The sequence below is a fragment of the Oncorhynchus gorbuscha genome, linkage group LG15, assembly GCF_021184085.1.
Source record: "Oncorhynchus gorbuscha isolate QuinsamMale2020 ecotype Even-year linkage group LG15, OgorEven_v1.0, whole genome shotgun sequence".
Classification (NCBI taxonomy): Eukaryota; Metazoa; Chordata; class Actinopteri; order Salmoniformes; family Salmonidae; genus Oncorhynchus; species Oncorhynchus gorbuscha.
In genome coordinates, this window is record NC_060187.1 from 4,373,135 (window position 1) to 4,398,513 (window position 25,379).

Here is a 25,379-nt window from a genome sequence, read left to right on the forward strand (position 1 = left end):
TTTTTCGTATATTTATTATAAATGGTTTATTCATTATTATTATTTAATCATCTACAACCAGTTCTTTAAACAGCTTATGCCAAAAGTTTTTTCTTTTTTCTTTTTTCATTGCCTTTTTAAAAACATTTTTAGGATCGGTGGGGCCCCTGCGGGACGTTTGAGCTAATGTAGGCTAATGCGATTAGCATGAGGTTGTATTTTAGGTCCTGAGCTACAGGCAGTTAGATTTGGGTCTGTCATTTTAGGTCCTGAGCTACAGGCAGTTAGATTTGGGTTTGTTATTTTAGGTCCTGAGCTACAGGCAGTTAGATTTGGGTTTGTTATTTTAGGTCCTGAGCTACAGGCAGTTAGATTTGGGTATGTTATTTTAGGTCCTGAGCTACAGGCAGTTAGATTTGGGTTTGTTATTTTAGGTCCTGAGCTACAGGCAGTTAGATTTGGGTATGTTATTTTAGGTCCTGAGCTACAGGCAGTTAGATTTGGGTATGTTATTTTAGGTCCTGAGCTACAGGCAGTTAGATTTGGGTATGTTATTTTAGGTCCTGCGCTACAGGCAGTTAGATTTGGGTATGTTATTTTAGGTCCTGAGCTACAGGCAGTTAGATTTGGGTATGTTATTTTAGGTCCTGCGCTACAGGCAGTTAGATTTGGGTATGTTATTTTAGGTCCTGAGCTACAGGCAGTTAGATTTGGGTATGTTATTTTAGGTCCTGAGCTACAGGCAGTTAGATTTGGGTATGTTATTTTAGGTCCTGAGCTACAGGCAGTTAGATTTGGGTATGTTATTTTAGGTCCTGAGCTACAGGCAGTTAGATTTGGGTATGTTATTTTAGGTCCTGAGCTACAGGCAGTTAGATTTGGGTATGTTATTTTAGGTCCTGCGCTACAGGCAGTTAGATTTGGGTATGTTATTTTAGGTCCTGAGCTACAGGCAGTTAGATTTGGGTATGTTATTTTAGGTCCTGAGCTACAGGCAGTTAGATTTGGGTATGTTATTTTAGGTCCTGCGCTACAGGCAGTTAGATTTGGGTATGTTATTTTAGGTCCTGAGCTACAGGCAGTTAGATTTGGGTATGTTATTTTAGGTCCTGAGCTACAGGCAGTTAGATGTGGGTATGTTATTTTAGGTCCTGAGCTACAGGCAGTTAGATTTGGGTATGTTATTTTAGGTCCTGAGCTACAGGCAGTTAGATTTGGGTATGTTATTTTAGGTCCTGAGCTACAGGCAGTTAGATTTGGGTATGTTATTTTAGGTCCTGAGCTACAGGCAGTTAGATGTGGGTATGTTATTTTAGGTCCTGAGCTACAGGCAGTTAGATTTGGGTATGTTATTTTAGGTCCTGAGCTACAGGCAGTTAGATTTGGGTATGTTATTTTAGGTCCTGAGCTACAGGCAGTTAGATTGGAGTTTGTTATTTTAGGCGAAAATTGGAAAAAGGGTACGACCCTTTTAAGAGGCTTTATTAACAAATGCGTAGTGATTCCTCAGGGTGGGTTAATGCCAGGGACCTCACTGTATATGATATTATCACCATACGTAGGTGCCGATATAATATGGATTGCGATTCTCATGATTCTATTCGTAGGTTGCATGTTCAGTCACAATATTGTTTTGAACGTTCATTTTGGACTGAGGCCTGACTGAGCATTCTACTCAATGCATCGTCACTGAGGCCTGACTGAGCATTCTACTCAATGCATCGTCACTGAGGCCTGACTGAGCATTCTACTCAATGCATCGTCACTGAGGCCTGACTGAGCATTCTACTCAATGCATCGTCACTGAGGCCTGACTGAGCATTCTACTCAATGCATCGTCACTGAGAACTGATGAAGATTTCATCCAAAGTGAATTACAGTGGCTTGGAAATACAATGACGTACAAACTAAGGCAAATAATTAGTAGGAAAAACCTTTTGATGTAAAGTAAATTTGACGATATGATAATACTTGCAAAGTTGTCTCCTACTAAATATTTGACTACTTTTGAATGTTATTGTATTTCCAGGCACTATAGTGTAATGTAGATTAAACAGTAGTTCGCCTCAGTCCAGAATGACTGGGCTTATCACCTCTTTAGGGCACCTACTATGGCGTGGCGGTAGAAGGCGGCCCGAGAACGTTCAATACAATGGCACGACGTGCCAGTTGATCCTGATCCTGACAGTTGATCCTGACAGTTGATCCTGACAGTTGATCCTGACAGTTGATCCTGATCCTGACAGTTGATCCTGATCACATTTTCTAATGGGAGTGGCCATATTTAAGTGTCTTGTCTCAGGTTAATGAATCGCTCTGCGCGGTGGACAAGACTATCTATGTTAGGATGGGGAAGTTTGCAGATGCTTAACGAATGCATAGCGAATTCCTGAGGTTCATTGAGTTACTGCTTCTGCATTGCTCTTGGCTGGTTATCTGTAAATTGTTGATTGTAAAAAAAGGGCTTTATAAAATACATGTTTGGATTGATTGACTGATTGATTGATTAATGTATGAGACGTGTGATGACATACTGGTCCAGACTTGCAGCGGTCCAGCAGAGTGACTGGTGGAGGGCGACTCGTCTGGTCTGATACCACTTTGAGTTAGAACGTCCACCGTGTACATCTGACCAGGGAGCAGAGAGCTGAAGGGGAGACACACAGAAACACAGACAGAAATCCCAATCATGCAACATGACAAAGCGCTTGTAACGCCAGGGTAGTGGGTTCGATTCCCGGGACCACCCATACGTAGAATGTATGCACACATGACTGTAAGTCGCTTTGGATAAAAGCGTCTGCCAAATAGCATATATTATTATTATTATTACAAAAAAACAAAACTATTCTGCTCTGGTCTATGGATGTTTATCAGCGTTGGCTTCACAACGCCATCTACTGGATTAAATGGGTATTGCAGTGCAGACAGTGCCCTAGAACAGTGGTTGCCAACAAGGGATATCCTGGGGTTATTGGGCCTACCCACAGGGGGTACTGGAGAAGACTCATGAGACCATAGGTTTACTGGTAAAATGCACATGAGAGGTTACTTCAGGGTTTACTCCGGGCAGAGCAAAACTCAATTGGTTGTACAGTAACTGAAAAAGGTTGAGAACCAATGCCATAGAAAGTAATATTAAGTGATAGTGATACAGTGGCACCCAGTGGACATAATCAGTATTGCAGGCTGTAAGTTTTTCAACTTTATGTTTGGTCACTACCTCCAAATACATCATGCTCTGCCCAAACTACCTCTTCATGGGCATTAGACCAGTAGGCCTATGATCTCACGAGTCTTTCCAAGTACTTTGAGAATCACTCAAATCTACTGCCAAACTAGTGACAACGATGTTGAATGGAGCAGAACCTGAAGGCATATTCCATTGTGCTGGTGTTGAGCAGAGCGGTGGCAACTCCACTACCGTCCCAGGAGACCAGGGAAAGGCGCACCTGGCTGACGGTAGCATGACGAGCAGCCTGAACCAGCCACCTCAGCCACACCTGGGAGGACGATACGTTGACTACCTGCAGCTGGTCCACCTGCCGTGGCCCTGACACACAGAGAGAGATACACAGGTCAGTATATACACACACACACACACAGAGAGATACACAGGTCAGTATATACACACACACACACACAGAGAGATACACAGGTCAGTATATACACACACACACACAGAGAGAGATACACAGGTCAGTATACACACACACACACAGAGAGAGATACACAGGTCAGTATACACACACAGAGAGAGATACACAGGTCAGTATACACACACAGAGAGAGATACACAGGTCAGTATACACACACAGAGAGAGATACACAGGTCAGTATACACACACACACACGCACGCACGCACACACACACACACACACGCACACAGAGAGAGAGATACACAGGTCAGTATATACACACACAGAGAGAGATACACAGGTCAGTATATACACACACACACACACACACACACACACACAGAGAGAGAGAGATACACAGGTCAGTATACACACACACACACAGAGAGATACACAGGTCAGTATATACACACACAGAGAGATACACAGGTCAGTATACACACACACACACACACACACACACACACACACACACACACACACACACACACACACACACACACACACACACACACACACACACACACACACACACACACACACACACACACACACACACACACACACACACACACACACACACAGGTCAGTATACACAGGTCAGTATACACACACACACACACACACACACACACACACACACACACACACACACACACACACACACACACACACACACACACACACACACACACACACACACACACACACACACACACACACACACACACACACACACACACACACACACAGGTCAGTATACACAGGTCAGTATATACACACACACACACACACACACACACACACACACACACACACACACACACACACACACACACACACACACACACACACACACACACACACACACACACACACACACACACACACACACACACACACAGAGAGATACACAGGTCAGTATACACACACACACACACACACACACACACACACACACACACACACACACACACACACACACACACACACACACACACACACACACACACACACACACACACACACACACACACACACACACACACACACACACACACACACACACACACACACACACACACACACACACACACACACACACACACACACATTCTAAACGACACTTTACATAAAACAGTGTGCTTGTCACTGTACTGAAGCAGTCCACTCACTGGTGCGTATGAGAGCGATGGCTGGCTGGCTGATGTCGTTGCTGTTGGTGTTTCGTTTCACTGAGAACGTAGAGATGTTGTATAGCAGGCCGGGCACCAGGCCCTGCAGCTGATAGGTGGACTGCTTCTTGTCCAGGAAGTCAGTCTTCCTGGTTCCACTGCCACGGCCCGGGAGACCCAGAGGGGCGTAGGTCACAGCGAAGCCACTGACCTATCCGTGGGGTTGCATGTTTGTTTTAGGACTGAAGCCCAGCAGAGATTTCTACCCACAATGCAGTCTCAATATGTGCTAATGAACATTTAGTCTGAAGTGCATTACTGTGGCTTGAAAACACGATTACAAGTTTCAAATATCGCCAGGTTGGCTTTCGAGGCAGTAGAGGCCTCTGTGCCCACTATCTAACATTGAGGGGAGAGCACCGACATTTTAGCTCGCTAACGTTAGCATTGCTAGCTATTTCTGAAAAACGTTGGTAGCTCACGACAACATTGCCATCGCTCTAAAGAAAAACTTGACGACAGCATAATGATAACAACGTTATTTTCTACTAATTTGTCTACTTTAACAATATCATGATATTTCCAGGCCACTATAGTCTAATTGCGATGAAACAGTCATCAGCCCCCATTTCAGAAAGACGCCAATATGCTGCGGCATCTGCAGCATGGTGATGCGGTAACTATGGCAACGACACAACGGAGTGGTCCTTCTGTAGCTCAGTTGGTAGAGCATGGCGCTTGTAACGCCAGGGTAGTGGGTTCGATCCCCAGGACCACCCATACGTAGAATGTATGCACACATGACTGTAAGTCGCTTTGGATAAAAGCGTCTGCTAAATGGCATATATTATTATATTATATTATTATATTATATTATTATATTATTATTATTATTATATTTTTATTATTATTATAATTATAGTGACGGAGGTGCAACCCCCATGAACAAGTGTTCAAGGTTTCAGTGTGCTTCCTTGATGGCACCCTATTCCCTATATAGTGCACTACTTTGGACCAGAGCCCTATTCCCTATATAGTGCACTACTTCTGACCAGAGCCCTATTCCCTATATAGTGCACTACTTTGGACCAGAGCCCTATTCCCTATATAGTGCACTACTTCTGACCAGAGCCCTATTCCCTATATAGTGTACTACTTTGGACCAGAGCCCTATTCCCTATATAGTGTACTACTTCTGACCAGAGCCCTATTCCCTATATAGTGTACTACTTCTGACCAGAGCCCTATTCCCTATATAGTGTACTACTTTGGACCAGAGCCCTATTCCCTATATAGTGTACTACTATAGACCAGAGCCCTATTCCCTATATAGTGTACTACTATAGACCAGGGCCCTATTCCCTATATAGTGTACTACTATAGACCAGAGCCCTATTCCCTATATAGTGTACTACTTCTGACCAGAGCCCTATTCCCTATATAGTGCACTACTTTGGACCAGAGCCCTATTCCCTATATAGTGCACTACTTCTGACCAGAGCCCTATTCCCTATATAGTGTACTACTTTGGACCAGAGCCCTATTCCCTATATAGTGTACTACTTCTGACCAGAGCCCTATTCCCTATATAGTGTACTACTTCTGACCAGAGCCCTATTCCCTATATAGTGCACTACTTCTGACCAGAGCCCTATTCCCTATATAGTGTACTACTTTGGACCAGAGCCCTATTCCCTATATAGTGTACTACTTCTGACCAGAGCCCTATTCCCTATATAGTGTACTACTTCTGACCAGAGCCCTATTCCCTATATAGTGTACTACTTTGGACCAGAGCCCTATTCCCTATATAGTGTACTACTATAGACCAGAGCCCTATTCCCTATATAGTGTACTACTATAGACCAGGGCCCTATTCCCTATATAGTGTACTACTATAGACCAGAGCCCTATTCCCTATATAGTGTACTACTTCTGACCAGAGCCCTATTCCCTATATAGTGCACTACTTTGGACCAGAGCCCTATTCCCTATATAGTGCACTACTTCTGACCAGAGCCCTATTCCCTATATAGTGTACTACTTTGGACCAGAGCCCTATTCCCTATATAGTGTACTACTTCTGACCAGAGCCCTATTCCCTATATAGTGTACTACTTCTGACCAGAGCCCTATTCCCTATATAGTGTACTACTTTGGACCAGAGCCCTATTCCCTATATAGTGTACTACTATAGACCAGAGCCCTATTCCCTATATAGTGTACTACTATAGACCAGGGCCCTATTCCCTATATAGTGTACTACTATAGACCAGAGCCCTATTCCCTATATAGTGTACTACTTCTGACCAGAGCCCTATTCCCTATATAGTGTACTACTTCTGACCAGAGCCCTATTCCCTATATAGTGTACTACTTTGGACCAGAGCCCTATTCCCTATATAGTGTACTACTATAGACCAGGGCCCTATTCCCTACTACTATAGACCAGAGCCCTATTCCCTATATAGTGTACTACTATAGACCAGAGCCCTATTCCCTATATAGTGTACTACTTTAGACCAGAGCCCTATTCCCTATATAGTGTACTACTATAGACCAGAGCCCTATTCCCTATATAGTGTACTACTATAGACCAGAGCCCTATTCCCTATATAGTGTACTACTTTAGACCAGAGCCCTATTCCCTATATAGTGTACTACTATAGACCAGAGCCCTATTCCCTATATAGTGTACTACTTTAGACCAGAGCCCTATTCCCTATATAGTGTACTACTATAGACCAGGGCCCTATTCCCTATATAGTGTACTACTATAGACCAGAGCCCTATTCCCTATATAGTGTACTACTATAGACCAGAGCCCTATTCCCTATATAGTGTACTACTTTAGACCAGAGCCCTATTCCCTATATAGTGTACTACTTTAGACCAGAGCCCTATTCCCTATATAGTGTACTACTATAGACCAGGGCCCTATTCCCTATATAGTGTACTACTATAGACCAGAGCCCTATTCCCTATATAGTGTACTACTATAGACCAGAGCCCTATTCCCTATATAGTGCACTACTTTGGACCAGAGCCCTATTCCCTATATAGTGCACTACTTCTGACCAGAGCCCTATTCCCTATATAGTGTACTACTTTAGACCAGAGCCCTATTCCCTATATAGTGCACTACTTCTGACCAGAGCCCTATTCCCTATATAGTGCACTACTCATGACCAGAGCCCTATTCCCTATATAGTGCACTACTTCTGACCAGAGCCCTATTCCCTAAATAGTGCACTACTTTAGACCAGAGCCCTATTCCCTAAATAGTGCACTACTTTAGACCAGAGCCCTATTCCCTATATAGTGCACTACTTCTGACCAGAGCCCTATTCCCTAGTGCATAGTGCCCTATTCCCTATAGTGCACTACTTTGACCAGAGCCCTATTCCCTATATAGTGCACTATTGACCAGAGCCCTATTCCCTATATAGTGCACTACTCATGACCAGAGCCCTATTCCCTATATAGTGCACTACTCATGACCAGAGCCCTATTCCCTATATAGTGCACTACTCATGACCAGAGCCCTATTCCCTATATAGTGCACTACTCATGACCAGAGCCCTATTCCCTATATAGTGCACTACTCATGACCAGAGCCCTATTCCCTATATAGTGCACTACTCATGACCAGAGCCCTATTCCCTATATAGTGCTACATGACCAGAGCCCTATTCCCTATATAGTGCACTACCATGACCAGAGCCCTATTCCTATATAGTGCACTACTCATGACCAGAGCCCTATTCCCTATATACTACTCATGACCAGAGCCCTATTCCCTATATAGTGCACTACTCATGACCAGAGCCCTATTCCCTATATAGTGCACTACTCATGACCAGAACCCTATTCCCTATATAGTACACTACTCATGACCAGAGCCCTATTCCCTATATAGTCATGACCCCTTCTACTTTGACCAGAGCCCTATTCCCCCTATTCCCTATATAGTGCACTACTCATGACCAGAGCCCTATTCCCTATATAGTACACTACTCATGACCAGAGCCCTATTCCCTATATAGTACACTACTTTAGACCAGAGCCCTATTCCCTATATAGTGCACTACTTCTGACCAGAGCCCTATTCCCTATATTGCACTACTCATGACCAGAGCCCTATTCCTATAGTGCACTACTTATGACCAGAGCCCTATTCCCTATATAGTGCACTACTCATGACCAGAGCCCTATTCCCTATATAGTGCACTACTTATGACCAGAGCCCTATTCCCTATATAGTGCACTACTCATGACCAGAGCCCTATTCCCTATATAGTGCACTACTCATGACCAGAGCCCTATTCCCTATATAGTGCACTACTCACGACCAGAGCCTCTGAAATGGGCGATGGTGTAATGAATTGTTAATCAAAGTAATCTGTCTTACTCATTGATCTAGCTGTGTAATATAACCCTCTGGTGAAAGCGGTCTTCTGACCACAATGGGTTAAATAAAAACATTTATGAATTAAACTGACCAGGCTCTGAGACGAGGGGTCCGGCAGGTCCCAGCGCAGCTCCACCTCATCCTCCTCCACCCGTAGTACATGCAGACCAGAGGGAGGCAACAGGTCTGGGAACAGTGATAAAAATAGCATTGGTTATTTCTACCACAAAGAAGAGACTTGGTATTGATTAATTGATACATTTAATTGAATTTATGGGTTTCTTGAATAATACCCCAATAAGATAATTGATAGTCGTTAGGATAGCTGAATTGACTCTCACCTCTCTCACAGTCCTTGCCTGTGTGACCCACTTTGCAAGTACAGCTGTAGTTCCCTTTCCTGTCACTATGGCAGAGGCCTCTGTTCCCACACGGCTGCAGTACACAGGGATTCTCCACTAGGGGGAGTCAGAGACCATCTGTCACCATGATGTGCTATTCTGTTACCACCACCACCACCACCACAGTAGAAGAGACTGCATCCAAAATGGCACCACGGGAGGTTGGTGGCACCATAATTGGGGAGGACGAGCTCGTGGTAATGGCTGGAGCAGAATAGGTGGAATGGTATGAAAAACATCGAACACGTGGTTTCCATGGTTTCCGTGGTTTCCATGGTTTCCGTGGTTTCCGTGGTTTCCGTGTGTTTGTCGCCGTTCCATTCACTCCGTCCCAGCCATTATTATGAGCCGTCCTCCCCTCAGCAGCCGCCACTGAATGGCACCCTATTCCCTACATAGGGCCCTGGTCAAAAGTAGTGCACTATATAGGGAATAGGGTGCCATAGGGCCCTGGTCAAAAGTAGTGCACTATATAGGGAATAGGGTGCCATAGGGCCCTGGTCAAAAGTAGTGCACCATATAGGGAATAGGGTGCCATTTCAGACTCGACCGGTATAGCTCTACTCACATGACTGGCAGCGGTCCCCCAAGAACCCTTCTTTACACACACACAGGTAGTTGTTCCTGGAGCCCCGACACACACCGCCGTTCAAACAGGGGCTGGACTCACATCTGTCCTGCTCTGGAGACACAACACACTCAGAGACAGGAAGGATACATCTGTCCTGCTCTGGAGACACAACACACTCAGAGACAGGAAGGATACATCTGTCCTGCTCTGGAGACACAACACACTCAGAGACAGGAAGGATACAACTGGAATACGGCTGGAGGGATACAACTGGAATACGGCTGGAGGGATACAACTGGAATACAGCTGGAGGGATACAACTGGAATACAGCTGGAGGGTTATAACTGGAATACAGCTGGAGGGATACAACTGGAATACAGCTGGAGGGATAACACTGGAGGGATACAACTGGAATACAACTGGAGGGATACAACTGGAGGGTTACAACTGGAATACAGCTGGAGGGATACAACTGGAATACAGCTGGAGGGATACAACTGGAATACAGCTGGAGGGATACAGCTGGAGGGATACAGCTGGAATACAGCTGGAGGGATACAACTGAAATACAGCTGGAGGGATACAACTGGAATACAGCTGGAGGGATACAACTGGAGGGATACAGCTGGAATACAGGGTGGAATACAACTGAAATACAGCTGGAGGGATACAACTGGAATACAACTGGAGGGGATAACACTGGAATACAACTTGAGGGATACAACTGGAATACAACTGGAATACAGCTGGAGGGATACAACTGGAATACAGCTGGAGGGATACAACTGGAATACAGCTGGAAGGATACAACTGGAATACAGCTGGAAGGATACAACTGGAATACAGCTGGAATACAGCTGGAGGGATACAACTGGAATACAACTGGAGGGATACAACTGGAATACAGCTGGAGGGATACAACTGAAATACAGCTGGAGGGATACAACTGGAATACAACTGGAGGGATACAACTGGAATACAACTGGAGGGATAACACTGGAGGGATACAACTGGAGGAATACAACTGGAATACAGCTGGAGGGATACAACTGGAATACAGCTGGAGGGATACAACTGGAAAACAGCTGGAGGGATACAACTGGAATACAATTGGAGGGATACAACTGGAATACAACTGGAGGGATAACACTGGAGGGATACAACTGTAGGGATACAACTGGAATACAGCTGGAGGGATACAACTGGAAAACAGCTGGAGGGATACAACTGGAGGGATACAACTGGAATACAGCTGGAGGGATACAACTGGAGGGATACAACTGGAATACAGCTGGAGGGATACAACTGGAGGGATACAACTGGAATACAGCTGGAGGGATACAACTGGAATACAGCTGGAGGGATACAACTGGAATACAGCTGGAGGGATACAACTGGAATACAGCTGGAGGGATACAACTGGAATACAGCTGGAGGGATACAACTGGAATACAACTGGAGGGATACAACTGGAATTCAGCTGGAGGGATACAACTGGAAAACAGCTGGAGGGATACAACCGGAGGGATACAACTGGAATACAGCTGGAGGGATACAACTGGAGGGATACAACTGGAATACAGCTGGAGGGATACAACTGGAGGGATACAACTGGAATACAGCTGGAGGGATACAACTGGAATACAGCTGGAGGGATACAACTGGAATACAGCTGGAGGGATACAACTGGAATACAACTGGAGGGATACACTGGAGGGATACAACTGGAATACAGCTGGAGGGATACAACTGGAATACAACTGGAATACAGCTGGAGGGATACAACTGGAATACAGCTGGAGGGATACAACTGGAGGGATACAACTGGAGGGATACAACTGGAATACAGCTGGAGGGATACAACTGGAATACAACTGGAGGGATAACACTGGAATACAGCTGGAGGGATACAACTGGAATACAGCTGGAGGGATACAACTGGAATACAGCTGGAGGGATACAACTGGAATACAGCTGGAGGGATACAACTGGAATACAGCTGGAGGGATAACACTGGAGGGATAACACTGGAGGGATACAACTGGAATACAGCTGGAGGGATACAACTGGAATACAGCTGGAGGGATACAACTGGAATACAGCTGGAGGGATGGAACAACTGGAGGGATACACTGGAATACAGCTGGAGGGATACAACTGGATACAGCTGGAGGGATACAACTGGAATACAGCTGGAGGGATACAACTGGAATACAGCTGGGGATACACTGGAATACAGCTGGAGGGATACAACTGGAATACTGGAGGGATACAGCTGGAGGGATACAACTGGAATACAGCTGGAGGATACATGATACACATGGCCCCTAGACAGAGTGAATGGACCGATCTCACAGTCTGTCCTCTGAGCCGTGTTGGATACAACTGGAATACAGCTGGAGGGTTCCTCCGGATACAACGACAGACACTCATCCATATCTGGAGGAAAACACTGCACACACACAGACACACTTATGAACATACAGCTGGATGGGCATGCACAGACACACACACAGGGTTGGGTAGGATGTCAACTGGAATCGGTTACAGCTGCTGGTTAATATCCAAAAATGGAGTAACATACAACTGTCAATAAGTAATCTGGAGGGATACAACTGGAATACAGCTGGAGGGATACAACTGGAATACAGCTGGAGGGATAACACTGGAGGGATAACACTGGAGACAGGATACAACTGGACAGACAGACTGGACAGACAGGATACAGACAGGAAGACAGACTGGAGGGATACAACTGGAATACAGCTGGAGGGATACAACTGGAATACAGCTGGAGGGATACAACTGGAATACAGCTGGAGGGATACAACTGGAATACAACTGGAGGGATAACACTGTACAGAAGTAGTATAGAGACCTGAAGAAGTCAGACCAGCTGGAGACCTGGATACAACTGGAATACAACTGGATAGGATAACACTGGAATACAGACCTGGAGGGTATAAGACTGGAAGTAGTATACAGCTGGAGAAGGATGACCTGTAGGTACAGAAGAATACAGCTGGAGGGATACAACTGGAATACAGCTGGTACAGAAGTAGTATAGAGACATGATACACATGGTATAGAGACCAGAGGTGAATGTTGAGACCTGATCAGAACAGTCTTGTCCTCTGAAGACCGTGTTGGCAGTGGCAGTAGTAGTATAGAACCCGGCTGGTCCTCACATGACCTTCCTCAGAAGTTTACAGGACCTGTAGGACAGACACTCATCCATATCTGAGAGTAAAACCACAGAACACACACAGACACACTTATGAACATAGGTACAGAAGTATGCACACCTGTAGGTACAGAAGTAGCATGAGACAGGACAGAACACACAGGGTTGTAGGTACAGAAGTAGTTAGAGACCTGTCAGAAGTAGTATAAACCTGTAGGTACAGAAGTAGTATACAGCTAGGCTGGTTAGACCTATCCAAAAATAACAGTAACATCAGTTTTTGATTAGACCTGTAGGTCAATAATGTAATCTGATTACAGAAGTAGTTAGAGACCTCTTACAGAAGTAGTATAGAGACCTGTAACAGAAGATTAAGAGTTACAGTAGTTTTTTGTTGTAGTATAGAGACCTGTAGGTACAGAAGTTTAACCTGATTCCTAGAGACCTGAGGTACAGAAGTAGACAGACAGACAGACAGAACAGACAGACAGACAGACAGACAGACAGACAGACAGACAGACAGACAGACAGACAGACAGACAGACAGAAGTAGTATAGAGACAGACAGAACAGACAGACAGACAGACAGACAGACAGGTACAGACAGACTCAGCTTTGAGAGATGTAGTATAGAGACCTAGGTACAGAAGTAGTATAAGACCTGTAGGTACAGAAGTAGTATAGAGACCTGTAGGTACAGAAGCAGTATAGAGACCTGTAGGTACAGAAGTAGTATAGAGACCTGTAGGTACAGAAGTAGTATAGAGACCTGTAGGTACAGAAGTAGTATAGAGACCTGTAGGTACAGAAGTAGTATAGAGACCTGTAGGTACAGAAGTAGTATAGAGACCTGTAGGTACAGAAGTAGTATAGAGACCTGTAGGTACAGAAGTAGTATAGAGACCTGTAGGTACAGAAGTAGTATAGAGACCTGTAGGTACAGAAGTAGTATAGAGACCTGTAGGTACAGAAGTAGTATAGAGACCTGTAGGTACAGAAGTAGTATAGAGACCTGTAGGTACAGAAGTAGTATAGAGACCTGTAGGTACAGAAGTAGTATAGAGACCTGTAGGTACAGAAGTAGTATAGAGACCTGTAGGTACAGAAGTAGTATAGAGACCTGTAGGTACAGAAGTAGTATAGAGACCTGTAGGTACAGAAGTAGTATAGAGACCTGTAGGTACAGAAGTAGTATAGAGACCTGTACAGAAGTAGTATAGAGACCTGTAGGTACAGAAGTAGTATAGAGACCTGTAGGTACAGAAGTAGTATAGAGACCTGTAGGTACAGAAGTAGTATAGAGACCTGTAGGTACAGAAGTAGTATAGAGACCTGTAGGTACAGAAGTAGTATAGAGACCTGTAGGTACAGAAGTAGTATAGAGACCTGTAGGTACAGAAGTAGTATAGAGACCTGTAGGTATAGAGAGAAGTAGTATAGAGACCTGTAGGTACAGAAGTAGTATAGAGACCTGTAGGTACAGAAGTAGTATAGAGACCTGTAGGTACAGAAGTAGTATAGAGACCTGTAGGTACAGAAGTAGTATAGAGACCTGTAGGTACAGAAGTAGTATAGAGACCTGTAGGTACAGAAGTAGTATAGAGACCTGTAGGTACAGAAGTAGTATAGAGACCTGTAGGTACAGAAGTAGTATAGAGACCTGTAGGTACAGAAGTAGTATAGAGACCTGTAGGTACAGAAGTAGTATAGAGACCTGTAGGTACAGAAGTAGTATAGAGACCTGTAGGTACAGAAGTATAGAGACCTGTAGGTACAGAAGTAGTATAGAGACCTGTATAGTATAGAGACCTGTAGGTACAGAAGTAGTATAGAGACCTGTAGGTACAGAAGTAGTATAGAGACCTGTAGGTACAGAAGTAGTATAGAGAGACCAGAAGTAGTATAGAGACCTGTAGGTACAGAAGTAGTATAGAGACCTGTAGGTACAGAAGTAGTATAGAGACCTGTAGGTACAGAAGTAGTATAGAGACCTAGGTACAGAAGTAGTATAGAGACCAGAAGTAGAGAGTATAGAGACCTGTAGGTACAGAAGTAGTATAGAGACCTGTAGGTACAGAAGTAGTATAGAGAAGTAGTATAGAGACCTGTAGGTACAGAAGTAGTATAGAGACCTGTAGGTACAGAAGTAGTATAGAGACCTGTAGGTACAGAAGTAGTATAGAGACCTGTAGGTACAGAAGTAGTATAGAGACCTGTAGGTACAGAAGTAGTATAGAGACCTGTAGGTACAGAAGTAGTATAGAGACCTGTAGGTACAGAAGTAGTATAGAGACCTGTAGGTACAGAAGTAGTATAGAGACCTGTAGGTACTGTATAGAGACCTGTAGGTACAGAAGTAGTATAGAGACCTGTAGGTACAGAAGTAGTATAGAGACCTGTAGGTACAGAAGTAGTATAGAGACCTGTAGGTACAGAAGTAGTATAGAGACCTGTAGGTACAGAAGTAGTATAGAGACCTGTAGGTACAGAAGGTATAGAGACCTGTAGGTACAGAAGTAGTATAGAGACCTGTAGGTACAGAAGTAGTATAGAGACCTGTAGGTACAGAAAGTATAGAGACCTGTAGGTAGTACAGAAGTAGTATAGAGACCTGTAGGTACAGAAGTAGTATAGAGACCTGTAGGTACAGAAGTAGTATAGAGACCTGTAGGTACAGAAAGTATAGAGACCTGTAGGTACAGAAGTAGAGACCTGTAGGTACAGAAGTAGTATAGAGACCTGTAGGTACAGAAGTAGTATAGAGACCTGTAGGTACAGAAGTAGTATAGAGACCTGTAGGTACAGAAGTAGTATAGAGACCTGTAGGTACAGAAGTAGTATAGAGACCTGTAGGTACAGAAGTAGTATAGAGACCTGTAGGTACAGAAGTAGTATAGAGACCTGTAGGTACAGAAGTAGTAGAGACCTGTAGGTAAGAAGTATAGAGACCTGTAGGTACAGAAGTAGTATAGAGAAGTAGTATAGAGACCTGTAGGTACAGAAGTAGTATAGAGACCTGTAGGTACAGAAGTAGTATAGAGACCTGTAGGTACAGAAGTAGTATAGAGACCTGTAGGTACAGAACCTGTAGGTACAGAAGTAGTATAGAGACCTGTAGGTACAGAAGTAGTATAGAGACCTGTAGGTACAGAAGCAGTAGTACAGAAGTAGTATAGAGACCTGTAGGTACAGAAGTAGTATAGAGACCTGTAGGTACAGAAGTAGTATAGAGACCTGTAGGTACAGAAGTAGTATAGAGACCTGTAGGTACAGAAGCAGTATAGAGACCTGTAGGTACAGAAGTAGTATAGGTACAGAAGTAGTATAGAGACCTGTAGGTACAGAAGTAGTATAGAGACCTGTAGGTACAGAAGCAGTATAGAGACCTGTAGGTACAGAAGTAGTATAGAGACCTGTAGGTACAGAAGTAGTATAGAGACCTAGGTACAGAAGGTACAGAAGTAGTATAGAGACCTGTAGGTACAGAAGTAGTATAGAGACCTGTAGGTACAGAAGTAGTATAGAGACCTGTAGGTACAGAAGTAGTATAGAGACCTGTAGGTACAGAAGTAGTATAGAGACCTGTAGGTATAGAAGTAGTATAGAGACCTGTAGGTACAGAAGTAGTATAGAGACCTGTAGGTATAGAAGCAGTATAGAGACCTGTAGGTATAGAAGTAGTATAGAGACCTGTAGGTACAGAAGTAGTATAGAGACCTGTAGGTAAAGAAGTATTATTGAGACCTGTAGGTACAGAAGTAGTATAGAGACCTGTAGGTACAGAAGTAGTATAGAGACCTGTAGGTACAGAAGCAGTATAGAGACCTGTAGGTACAGAAGCAGTATAGAGACCTGTAGGTACAGAAGTAGTATAGAGACCTGTAGGTACATAAGTAGTATAGAGACCTGTAGGTACAGAAGTAGTATAGAGACCTGTAGGTACAGAAGCAGTATAGAGACCTGTAGGTACAGAAGCAGTATAGAGACCTGTAGGTACAGAAGCAGTATAGAGACCTGTAGGTACAGAAGTAGTATAGAGACCTGTAGGTACAGAAGTAGTATAGAGACCTGTAGGTACAGAAGTAGTATAGAGAAGGTACAGAAGCAGTATAGAGACCTGTAGGTACAGAAGCAGTATAGAGACCTGTAGGTACAGAAGTAGTATAGAGACCTGTAGGTACAGAAGTAGTATAGAGACCTGTAGGTACAGAAGTAGTATAGAGACCTGTAGGTATAGAAGTAGTATAGAGACCTGTAGGTACAGAAGTAGTATAGAGACCTGTAGGTACAGAAGTAGTATAGAGACCTGTAGGTACAGAAGTAGTATAGAGACCTGTAGGTACAGAAGCAGTATAGAGACCTGTAGGTATAGAAGTAGTATAGAGACCTGTAGGTACAGAAGTAGTATAGAGACCTGTAGGTATAGAAGCAGTATAGAGACCTGTAGGTATAGAAGTAGTATAGAGGTGAATTCTACTTGTCTGACAGCGGTTTCTACTGAAACTACACTCACACAGGTAGGCTGCCATCCTGTTCCTACATGTTCCTCCGTTCAGACAGGGCTGGGACAAACTTTAATAATGTTTACATAATTAAAGTGTCCTCTGCAACGTCTATCAGAGGTCAGAACATACAGATTGTAGAGGAACACATAGCATGTAACTGTTATGACAGTTGTATTGTAATTTTGTTCTGTATTTAAACACCACTTTAAATGTGTACATGACACTGTAACAGTATTTCCTCATGGGGACAATAAAGTCAGTAAAGTAAACACTCGCTGATCTCTACATAAACAAACAAACATTTGAGAACGCTAAACCAAACAGGTCCGTGTAAGATTAAGAAATGAGTCTCAAATGGAACCCTATTCCCTATATAGTGCACTACTTTAGACCAGAGTCCTATGGAACCCTATTCCCTATATAGTGCACTACTTTAGACCAGAGCCCTATGGAACCCTATTCCCTATATAGTGCACTACTTTAGACCAGAGTCCTATGGAAACCTATTCCCTATATATAGTGCACTACTTTAGACCAGAGTCCTATGGAACCCTATTCCCTATATAGTGCACTACTTTAGACCAGAGCCCTATGGAACCCTATTCCCTATATAGTGCACTACTTTAGACCAGAGCCCTATGGAACCCTATTCCCTATATATAGTGCACTACTTTAGACCAGAGCCCTATGGAACCCTATTCCCTATATATAGTGCACTACTTTAGACCAGGGCCCTATGGAACCCTATTCCCTATATAGTGCACTACTTTAGACCAGAGCCCTATTCCCTATTTAGTGCACTACTTTAGACCAGGGCCCTATGGAACCCTATTCCCTATATAGTGCACTACTTTAGACCAGAGCCCTATGGAACCCTATTCCCTATATATAGTGCACTACTTTAGACCAGAGCCCTATGGAACCCTATTCCCTATTTAGTGCACTACTTTAGACCAGAGCCCTAATAGCCTATTCCCTATATAGTGCACTACTTTAGACCAGAGCCCTATGGAACCCTATTCCCTATATAGTGCACTACTTTAGACCAGAGCCTCTAAGGTGCAGGGTTGCATAACTGGGTGGAAGCCGGCTAGTGATGGCTATTTAACAGTCTGATGGCCGTGAGATAGAAGCTGTTTTCCAGTCTCTCGGTCCCAGCTTTGAGGCACCTGTACTGACCTCGCCTTCTGGATGATAACCGGGTGAACAGGCAGTGGCTCGGGTGTTTGTTGTCCTTGATGATCTTTTGGCCGTCCTGTGACATTGGGTGCTGTTGGTATCCAGGAGGGCAGGTAGTGTGCCCCCAGGGATGCGTACCACCCTGGGGAGAGCCTTGCAGTTGAGGGCGGTGCAGTTGCCGTACCAGGAAGTGATACAGCCCAACAGGATCCTCTCGATGGTGCATCTGTAAAAGTTTGTGAGGGTCTTAGAGGCGCTGTTGCTCCTTCTTCACCACACTGTTTGTGTGGGTGGACCATTTCAGATTGTCAGTGATGTGTACGCTGACGGGTTAGGGCAGTGTGCAGTACGATGGCAATTGCATCGTCTGTGGATCTATTGGGGCAGTAAGCAAACTGAAGTGGGTTTAGGGTGTCATGTAAGGTAGAGGTGATATGATCCTTAACTAGCCTCTCAAAGCACGATGATAAACGAAGTGAGTGGTACCGGGCGATAGTCATTTAGTTCAGTTACCTTTGCTCTCTTGGGTACAGGAACAATGTTGGACATCTTGAAGCAAATGGGGACAGAAGACTGAGATAAGGAGAGATTGAATATGTCCGTAAACACTCCAGCCAGCTGGTCTGCGCATGCTCTGAGGACGCGGCTAGGGATGCCGACTGGGCTGGCAGCCTTGCGAGGGTTAACATACTTAAATGTCTTACTCGCGTTAGCCACGGAGAACGAGAGCCCACAGTTCTTGGGAGCTTGCCGCGTTGGTGGCACTGTGGTATCCTCAAAACCGGCAAAGAAGGTGTTTAGCTTGTCTGGGAGCAAGACATCGGTGACCGCGACATGGCTGGTTTCCCCTTTGTAATCAGTGATTGTCTGTAGAACCTGCCACATACGTCTCATGGTGCCGTTGAATTGCGACTCCACTGTGTCTCTGTACTGACGTTTTGCCTGTTTTCTTGCCTTACGGAGGGAATAACTACACTGTTTGTATTCATCCACATTCCCAGTCACCTTGTCATGATTCAATTCGGCATTTCGCTTTTTCAGTTTTGCGCGAATGCTGCCATCTATCCACGGTTTCTGGTTTTGGGTTGATTTTAATAGTCACCAGGAGAACAGCATCCCAACAACAGTCACCGGGTCCGTGTAAACGCCAATATTATTCTCAGAGGATAGCCAGAACATATCCCAATCTGCACGATCAAAACAATCTTGAAGCATGGATTCCGATTGGTCAGACCAGCGTTAGATAAACCTTAGCATGGGTACTTCCTGTTTGAGTTTCTGCGTATAGGAAGAAAGGGAGGAGTAAAATGGAGTCTTAATCTCGAGGGCAGGGGAGGGCCTTGTAGGCGTGTTGAAAAGGCATGTTGAAAAGGTGAGTAGCAGTGATCTTGTGTTTTTGCTGAGAGAGTACTACAGTCAGTTGATAGAACTTCGGTAGCGTTTTCCTCACATTTTCTTCGTTAAAATCCCCAACTACAATAAATGCGGATTTGTTGTTTCCAGTTTGGAAAAAGTCCAGTGTAGTTCCTTGAGGACCGTCGTGGTATCGGCTTGAGAGGGAATATACACGGCTGTGACTATAACAGAAGAGAATTATCTCGGGAGGTTATACGGTCGGCATTTGATTGTGAGGTATTCTAGTTCGGGTGGATAAAAAGACTTGAGTTTCTGTACGTTATCACAATCACACCATGAGTAGTTAATCATGATACATGCACCCCCGCCTTTCTTTTTCCGGAGAGTTCTTTATTCCTGTCTGCGTGATGTACTGAGAACCCAACTGGCTGTATGGACAGGGACAGTATATCCGGAAAGAGCCATGATTCCATGAAACAGAGTATGTTACAGTCCCTGATGTCTCTCTGGAAGGAGATCCTCGCCCTGAGCTCGTCTACTTTATTATCCAGAGACTGAACATTTGCAAGTAATGTAACTCAGAAGCGGTGGAAGTTGTGCCTGCCTCCTAAGTTGTACTTTAAGTCCACTCTGAATACCTCTTCCCCACTGGCAGCATCTTGGAGCAGCCTCTGGGATAAGTTCAAATGCCCTTGCGGGTACGAACAAAGGATACAATTCGTGAAAGTCGTATTCCTGGTTGTAATGCTGGTGAGTTACCGTCGCTCTGATATCCAAAAGTTATTTCCGGGTGCATGTAATAACACAAAAAACGTTCTGGGCTAATAATGTAAGAAATAACACACAAAAAAAAAACGAAATACTGCAAAGTTTCTTAGGAGCTTGAAGCAGAGCTGCCATGTCTGTTGGCGCCATCTATGTATATAAAGTAGTCCACTATATAGGGAATAGGATGTATTTGGGACACAGCTTAGATTTCCCTCTAAAATATGATTGACAGCGAAACTATCATAATTAAAACTGTCTTCCTCTGCCAATACAATATCTGCCTTTCCGCTCACCAAGTAACTGTTTATAAGCACCCGAATATATAAAAAGAAATATATATATATATTTTACCCCCTTTTCTCCCCAATTGGTAGTTACAGTCTTGTCTCAATGCTGCAACTCCCGTACGGACTCGGGAGAGGCGAAAGTCGAGAGCCGTGCATCCTCAGAAACACAACACAACCCAACCAAGCCACACTGCTTCTTGACACAATTCCCACGTATTAACCCGGAAACCAGCCGCACCAATGTGTCTGAGGAAATGCAGTACACCTGGCGACATGTCAGCATGCACTGCGCCCGGCCAGCCACAGGAGTCTCTGCCGGCCAAACACTCCCAGAACCCGGACGACTTTGGACCAATTGTGCGCCGCCCCATGGGTCTCCCGGTCGCGGCCGGCTGCGCCAGAGCCTGGACTCAAACCAGGATCTCTAGTGGCACAGCTAGCACTGCGATGCAGAGCATTAGACCACTGAGACACTCTGGAGGCTGAAACCCCCGAATAGTTACAGTAAAGACTAATGAAGAACCCAGAAGACCACAGACAGACAGACAGACAGACCACTATGTTAGTAGTATTCATGACAGACAGACAGACAGACAGACAGACAGACAGACAGGCAGACAGACAGACATACATACATACAGACAGACAGACAGACAGACAGACAGACAGACAGACAGACAGACAGACAGACAGACAGACAGACAGACAGACAGACAGACAGACAGACAGACAGACAGACAGACAGACGTGCCATGTGGTGTGTTACTGCATACAGACCCTGGCAGACAGGAGGTTGGCTCCAGGCCCCCTGCCCCCCACAGATGCTCTGGGTGGCCCTGGGCATGGGGGTGTATCCTGGGTGGCACACGTACAGCGCCATGGAGCCTGGCGACGTAGAGGAGAACTGGAGGTCTGCATGCTTCACCTGCAGGGGGGGACCACAGTCCAGGTCTGGAAGACATAGAAACATAACGGCACAGTTACAGTACAATTACAGCAACGACACAGTTACAGCAACGACACAGTTACAGCAACGACACAGTTACAAAAACAACACAGTTACAGCAACAACACAGTTACAACAACGACACAGTTACAAAAACGACACAGTTACAGCACAGTTACAGAAACGACACAGTTACAACACAGTTACAGCAACAACACAGTTACAGCAACAACACAGTTACAGCAACAACACAGTTACAGCAACGACACAGTTACAGCAACGACACAGTTACAGCAACAACACAGTTACAGCAACGACACAGTTACAGCAACGACACAGTTACAGCAACGACACAGTAACAGAGATGTGACCTGCTTCAATGGCAGAGTCATAGTGACAGAGATGTGACCTGCTTCAATGGCAGAGTCATAGTGACAGAGATGTGACCTGCTTCAATGGCAGAGTCATAGATGTGACCTACCCTTCACACACCGGGATGTTGGCCTTCTAGGCAGAGTTGCAAAGTAAAAAGCCATATCTCAGACTGGCCAATCAAAAGAAAAGATCGGCGAAAGAACACAGACACTGGACAGAGGAACTCGGAGTCTTTAATCAACGCAACAGTTTTCAGCTGTGCTAACATAATTGCCTACCTACCTACCTACCTACCTACCTACCTACCTACCTACCTACCTACCTACCTACCTACCTACCTACCTACCTACCTACCTACCTACCTACCTACCTGCCTGCCTGCCTGCCTGCCTGCCTGCCTGCCTGCCTGCCTGCCTGCCTGCCTACCTGCCTGCCTGCCTGCCTACCTACCGGCCTGCCTGCCTGCCTGCCTGCCTGCCTGCCTACCTGCCTGCCTGCCTGCCTGCCTGCCTGCCTGCCTGCCTGCCTGCCTGCCTGCCTGCCTGCCTGCCTGCCTACCTACCTACCTGCCTGCCTGCCTGCCTGCCTACCTACCTACCTACCTACCTACCTACCTACCTACCTACCTACCTACCTACCTACCTAGCCACCTACCTACCTACCTAACTACCTACCTACCTGCCTGCCTGCCTGCCTGCCTGCCTGCCTGCCTGCCTGCCTGCCTGCCTGCCTGCCTGCCTGCCTGCCTGCCTGCCTGCCTGCCTGACTGCCTGTCTACCTGCCTACCTACCTAACTGCCTGCCTGACTGCCTGTCTACCTACCTACCTACCTACCTACCTACCTACCTACCTACCTACCTACCTACCTACCTACCTACCTACCTACCTACCTGCTGTGGAGTGTGCTGATTCCCTGCTGATGTCACAGTGTCTCCCGCTGAAGGCTCCGGAACATTCACACTTGTACTTCCCGATGTAGTGGAAACATGTTCCTCCGTTCAGACAGGGGCTGGAGGAGCACGGGTCTGGCCTCCCTGATGACAGACAAACAAACAAACAAACAAACAAACAAACAAACAGACAGACAGACAGACAGCCAGACAGACAGACAGACAGACAGACAGACAGACAGACAGACAGACAGACAGACAGACAGACAGACAGACAGACAGACAGACAGACAGACAGACAGACAGACAGACAGACAGACAGACAGACAGACAGACAGACAGACAGACAGACAGACAGACACCATTAGCATGAATTCCAGTAAGGCAGGATGTGTGTGTGTGTGTGTGTGTGTGTGTGTGTGTGTGTGTGTGTGTGTGTGTGTGTGTGTGTGTGTGTGTGTGTGTGTGTGTGTGTGTGTGTGTGTGTGTGTGTGTGTGTGTGTGTGTGTGTGTGTGTGTGTGTGTGTACATGCATGCTTGTGTTTGAAGTTGGTTCATCTAATTAAACATTAAAGGGCTTCATCAACAGAAAGCGATTGTGAGCTGAACTGAAACGAGTCACTGTTTCATACTGTACAGGGGATGACTGATTCATACTGTACAGGGGATGACTGATTCATACTGTACAGGGGATGACTGATTCATACTGTACAGGGGATGACTGATTCATACTGTACAGGGGATGACTGATTCATACTGTACAGGGGATGACTGATTCATACTGTACAGGGGATGACTGATTCATACTGTACAGGGGATGACTGATTCATAATGTACAGGGGATGACTGATTCATACTGTACAGGGGATGACTGATTCATACTGTACAGGGGATGACTGTTTCATACTCTACAGGGGATGACTGATTCATACTGTACAAGGGATGACTGATTCATACTGTACAGGGGATGACTGATTCATACTGTACAGGGGATGACTGATTCATACTGTACAAGGGATGACTGATTCATACTGTACAGGGGATGACTGATTCATACTGTACAGGGGATGACTGATTCATACTGTACAGGGGATGACTGATTCATACTGTACAGGGGATGACTGATTCATACTGTACAGGGGATGACTGATTCATAATGTACAGGGGATGACTGATTCATACTGTACAGGGGATGACTGATTCATACTGTACAGGGGATGACTGTTTCATACTCTACAGGGGATGACTGATTCATACTGTACAAGGGATGACTGATTCATACTGTACAGGGGATGACTGATTCATACTGTACAGGGGATGACTGATTCATACTGTACAGGGGATGACTGTTTCATACTGTACAGGGGATGACTGATTCATAATGTACAGGGGATGACTGATTCATACTGTACAGGGGATGACTGATTCATACTGTACAGGGGATGACTGTTTCATACTCTACAGGGGATGACTGATTCATACTGTACAAGGGATGACTGATTCATACTGTACAGGGGATGACTGTTTCATACTGTACAGGTGATGACTGATTCATACTGTACAGGGGATGACTGATTCATACTGTACAGGGGATGACTGATTCATACTGTACAGGGGATGACTGTTTCATACTGTACAGGGGATGACTGATTCATACTGTACAGGGGATGACTGATTCATACTGTACAGGGGATGACTGTTTCATACTCTAC

General features: G+C 45.0%; 1 protein-coding gene across 1 annotated transcript in view; it reads right to left on the bottom strand.

Moving 5' to 3' along the window:
• The window catches only part of LOC123996450 (sushi, nidogen and EGF-like domain-containing protein 1), a 157,517-nt gene that overhangs the window by 17,786 nt on the left and 114,352 nt on the right, over nucleotides 1–25,379 (bottom strand). Inside the window, exons 15-22 of the mRNA XM_046299819.1 lie at nucleotides 23,668–23,811; nucleotides 22,204–22,407; nucleotides 10,174–10,287; nucleotides 9,546–9,662; nucleotides 9,296–9,390; nucleotides 4,794–5,004; nucleotides 3,349–3,532; nucleotides 2,514–2,626 (exon numbers count right to left, since the gene is read on the bottom strand). Of these exons, the coding sequence (XP_046155775.1) occupies nucleotides 2,514–2,626; nucleotides 3,349–3,532; nucleotides 4,794–5,004; nucleotides 9,296–9,390; nucleotides 9,546–9,662; nucleotides 10,174–10,287; nucleotides 22,204–22,407; nucleotides 23,668–23,811 (1,182 nt within the window). The remainder of the gene's footprint in view (nucleotides 1–2,513; nucleotides 2,627–3,348; nucleotides 3,533–4,793; nucleotides 5,005–9,295; nucleotides 9,391–9,545; nucleotides 9,663–10,173; nucleotides 10,288–22,203; nucleotides 22,408–23,667; nucleotides 23,812–25,379) is intronic.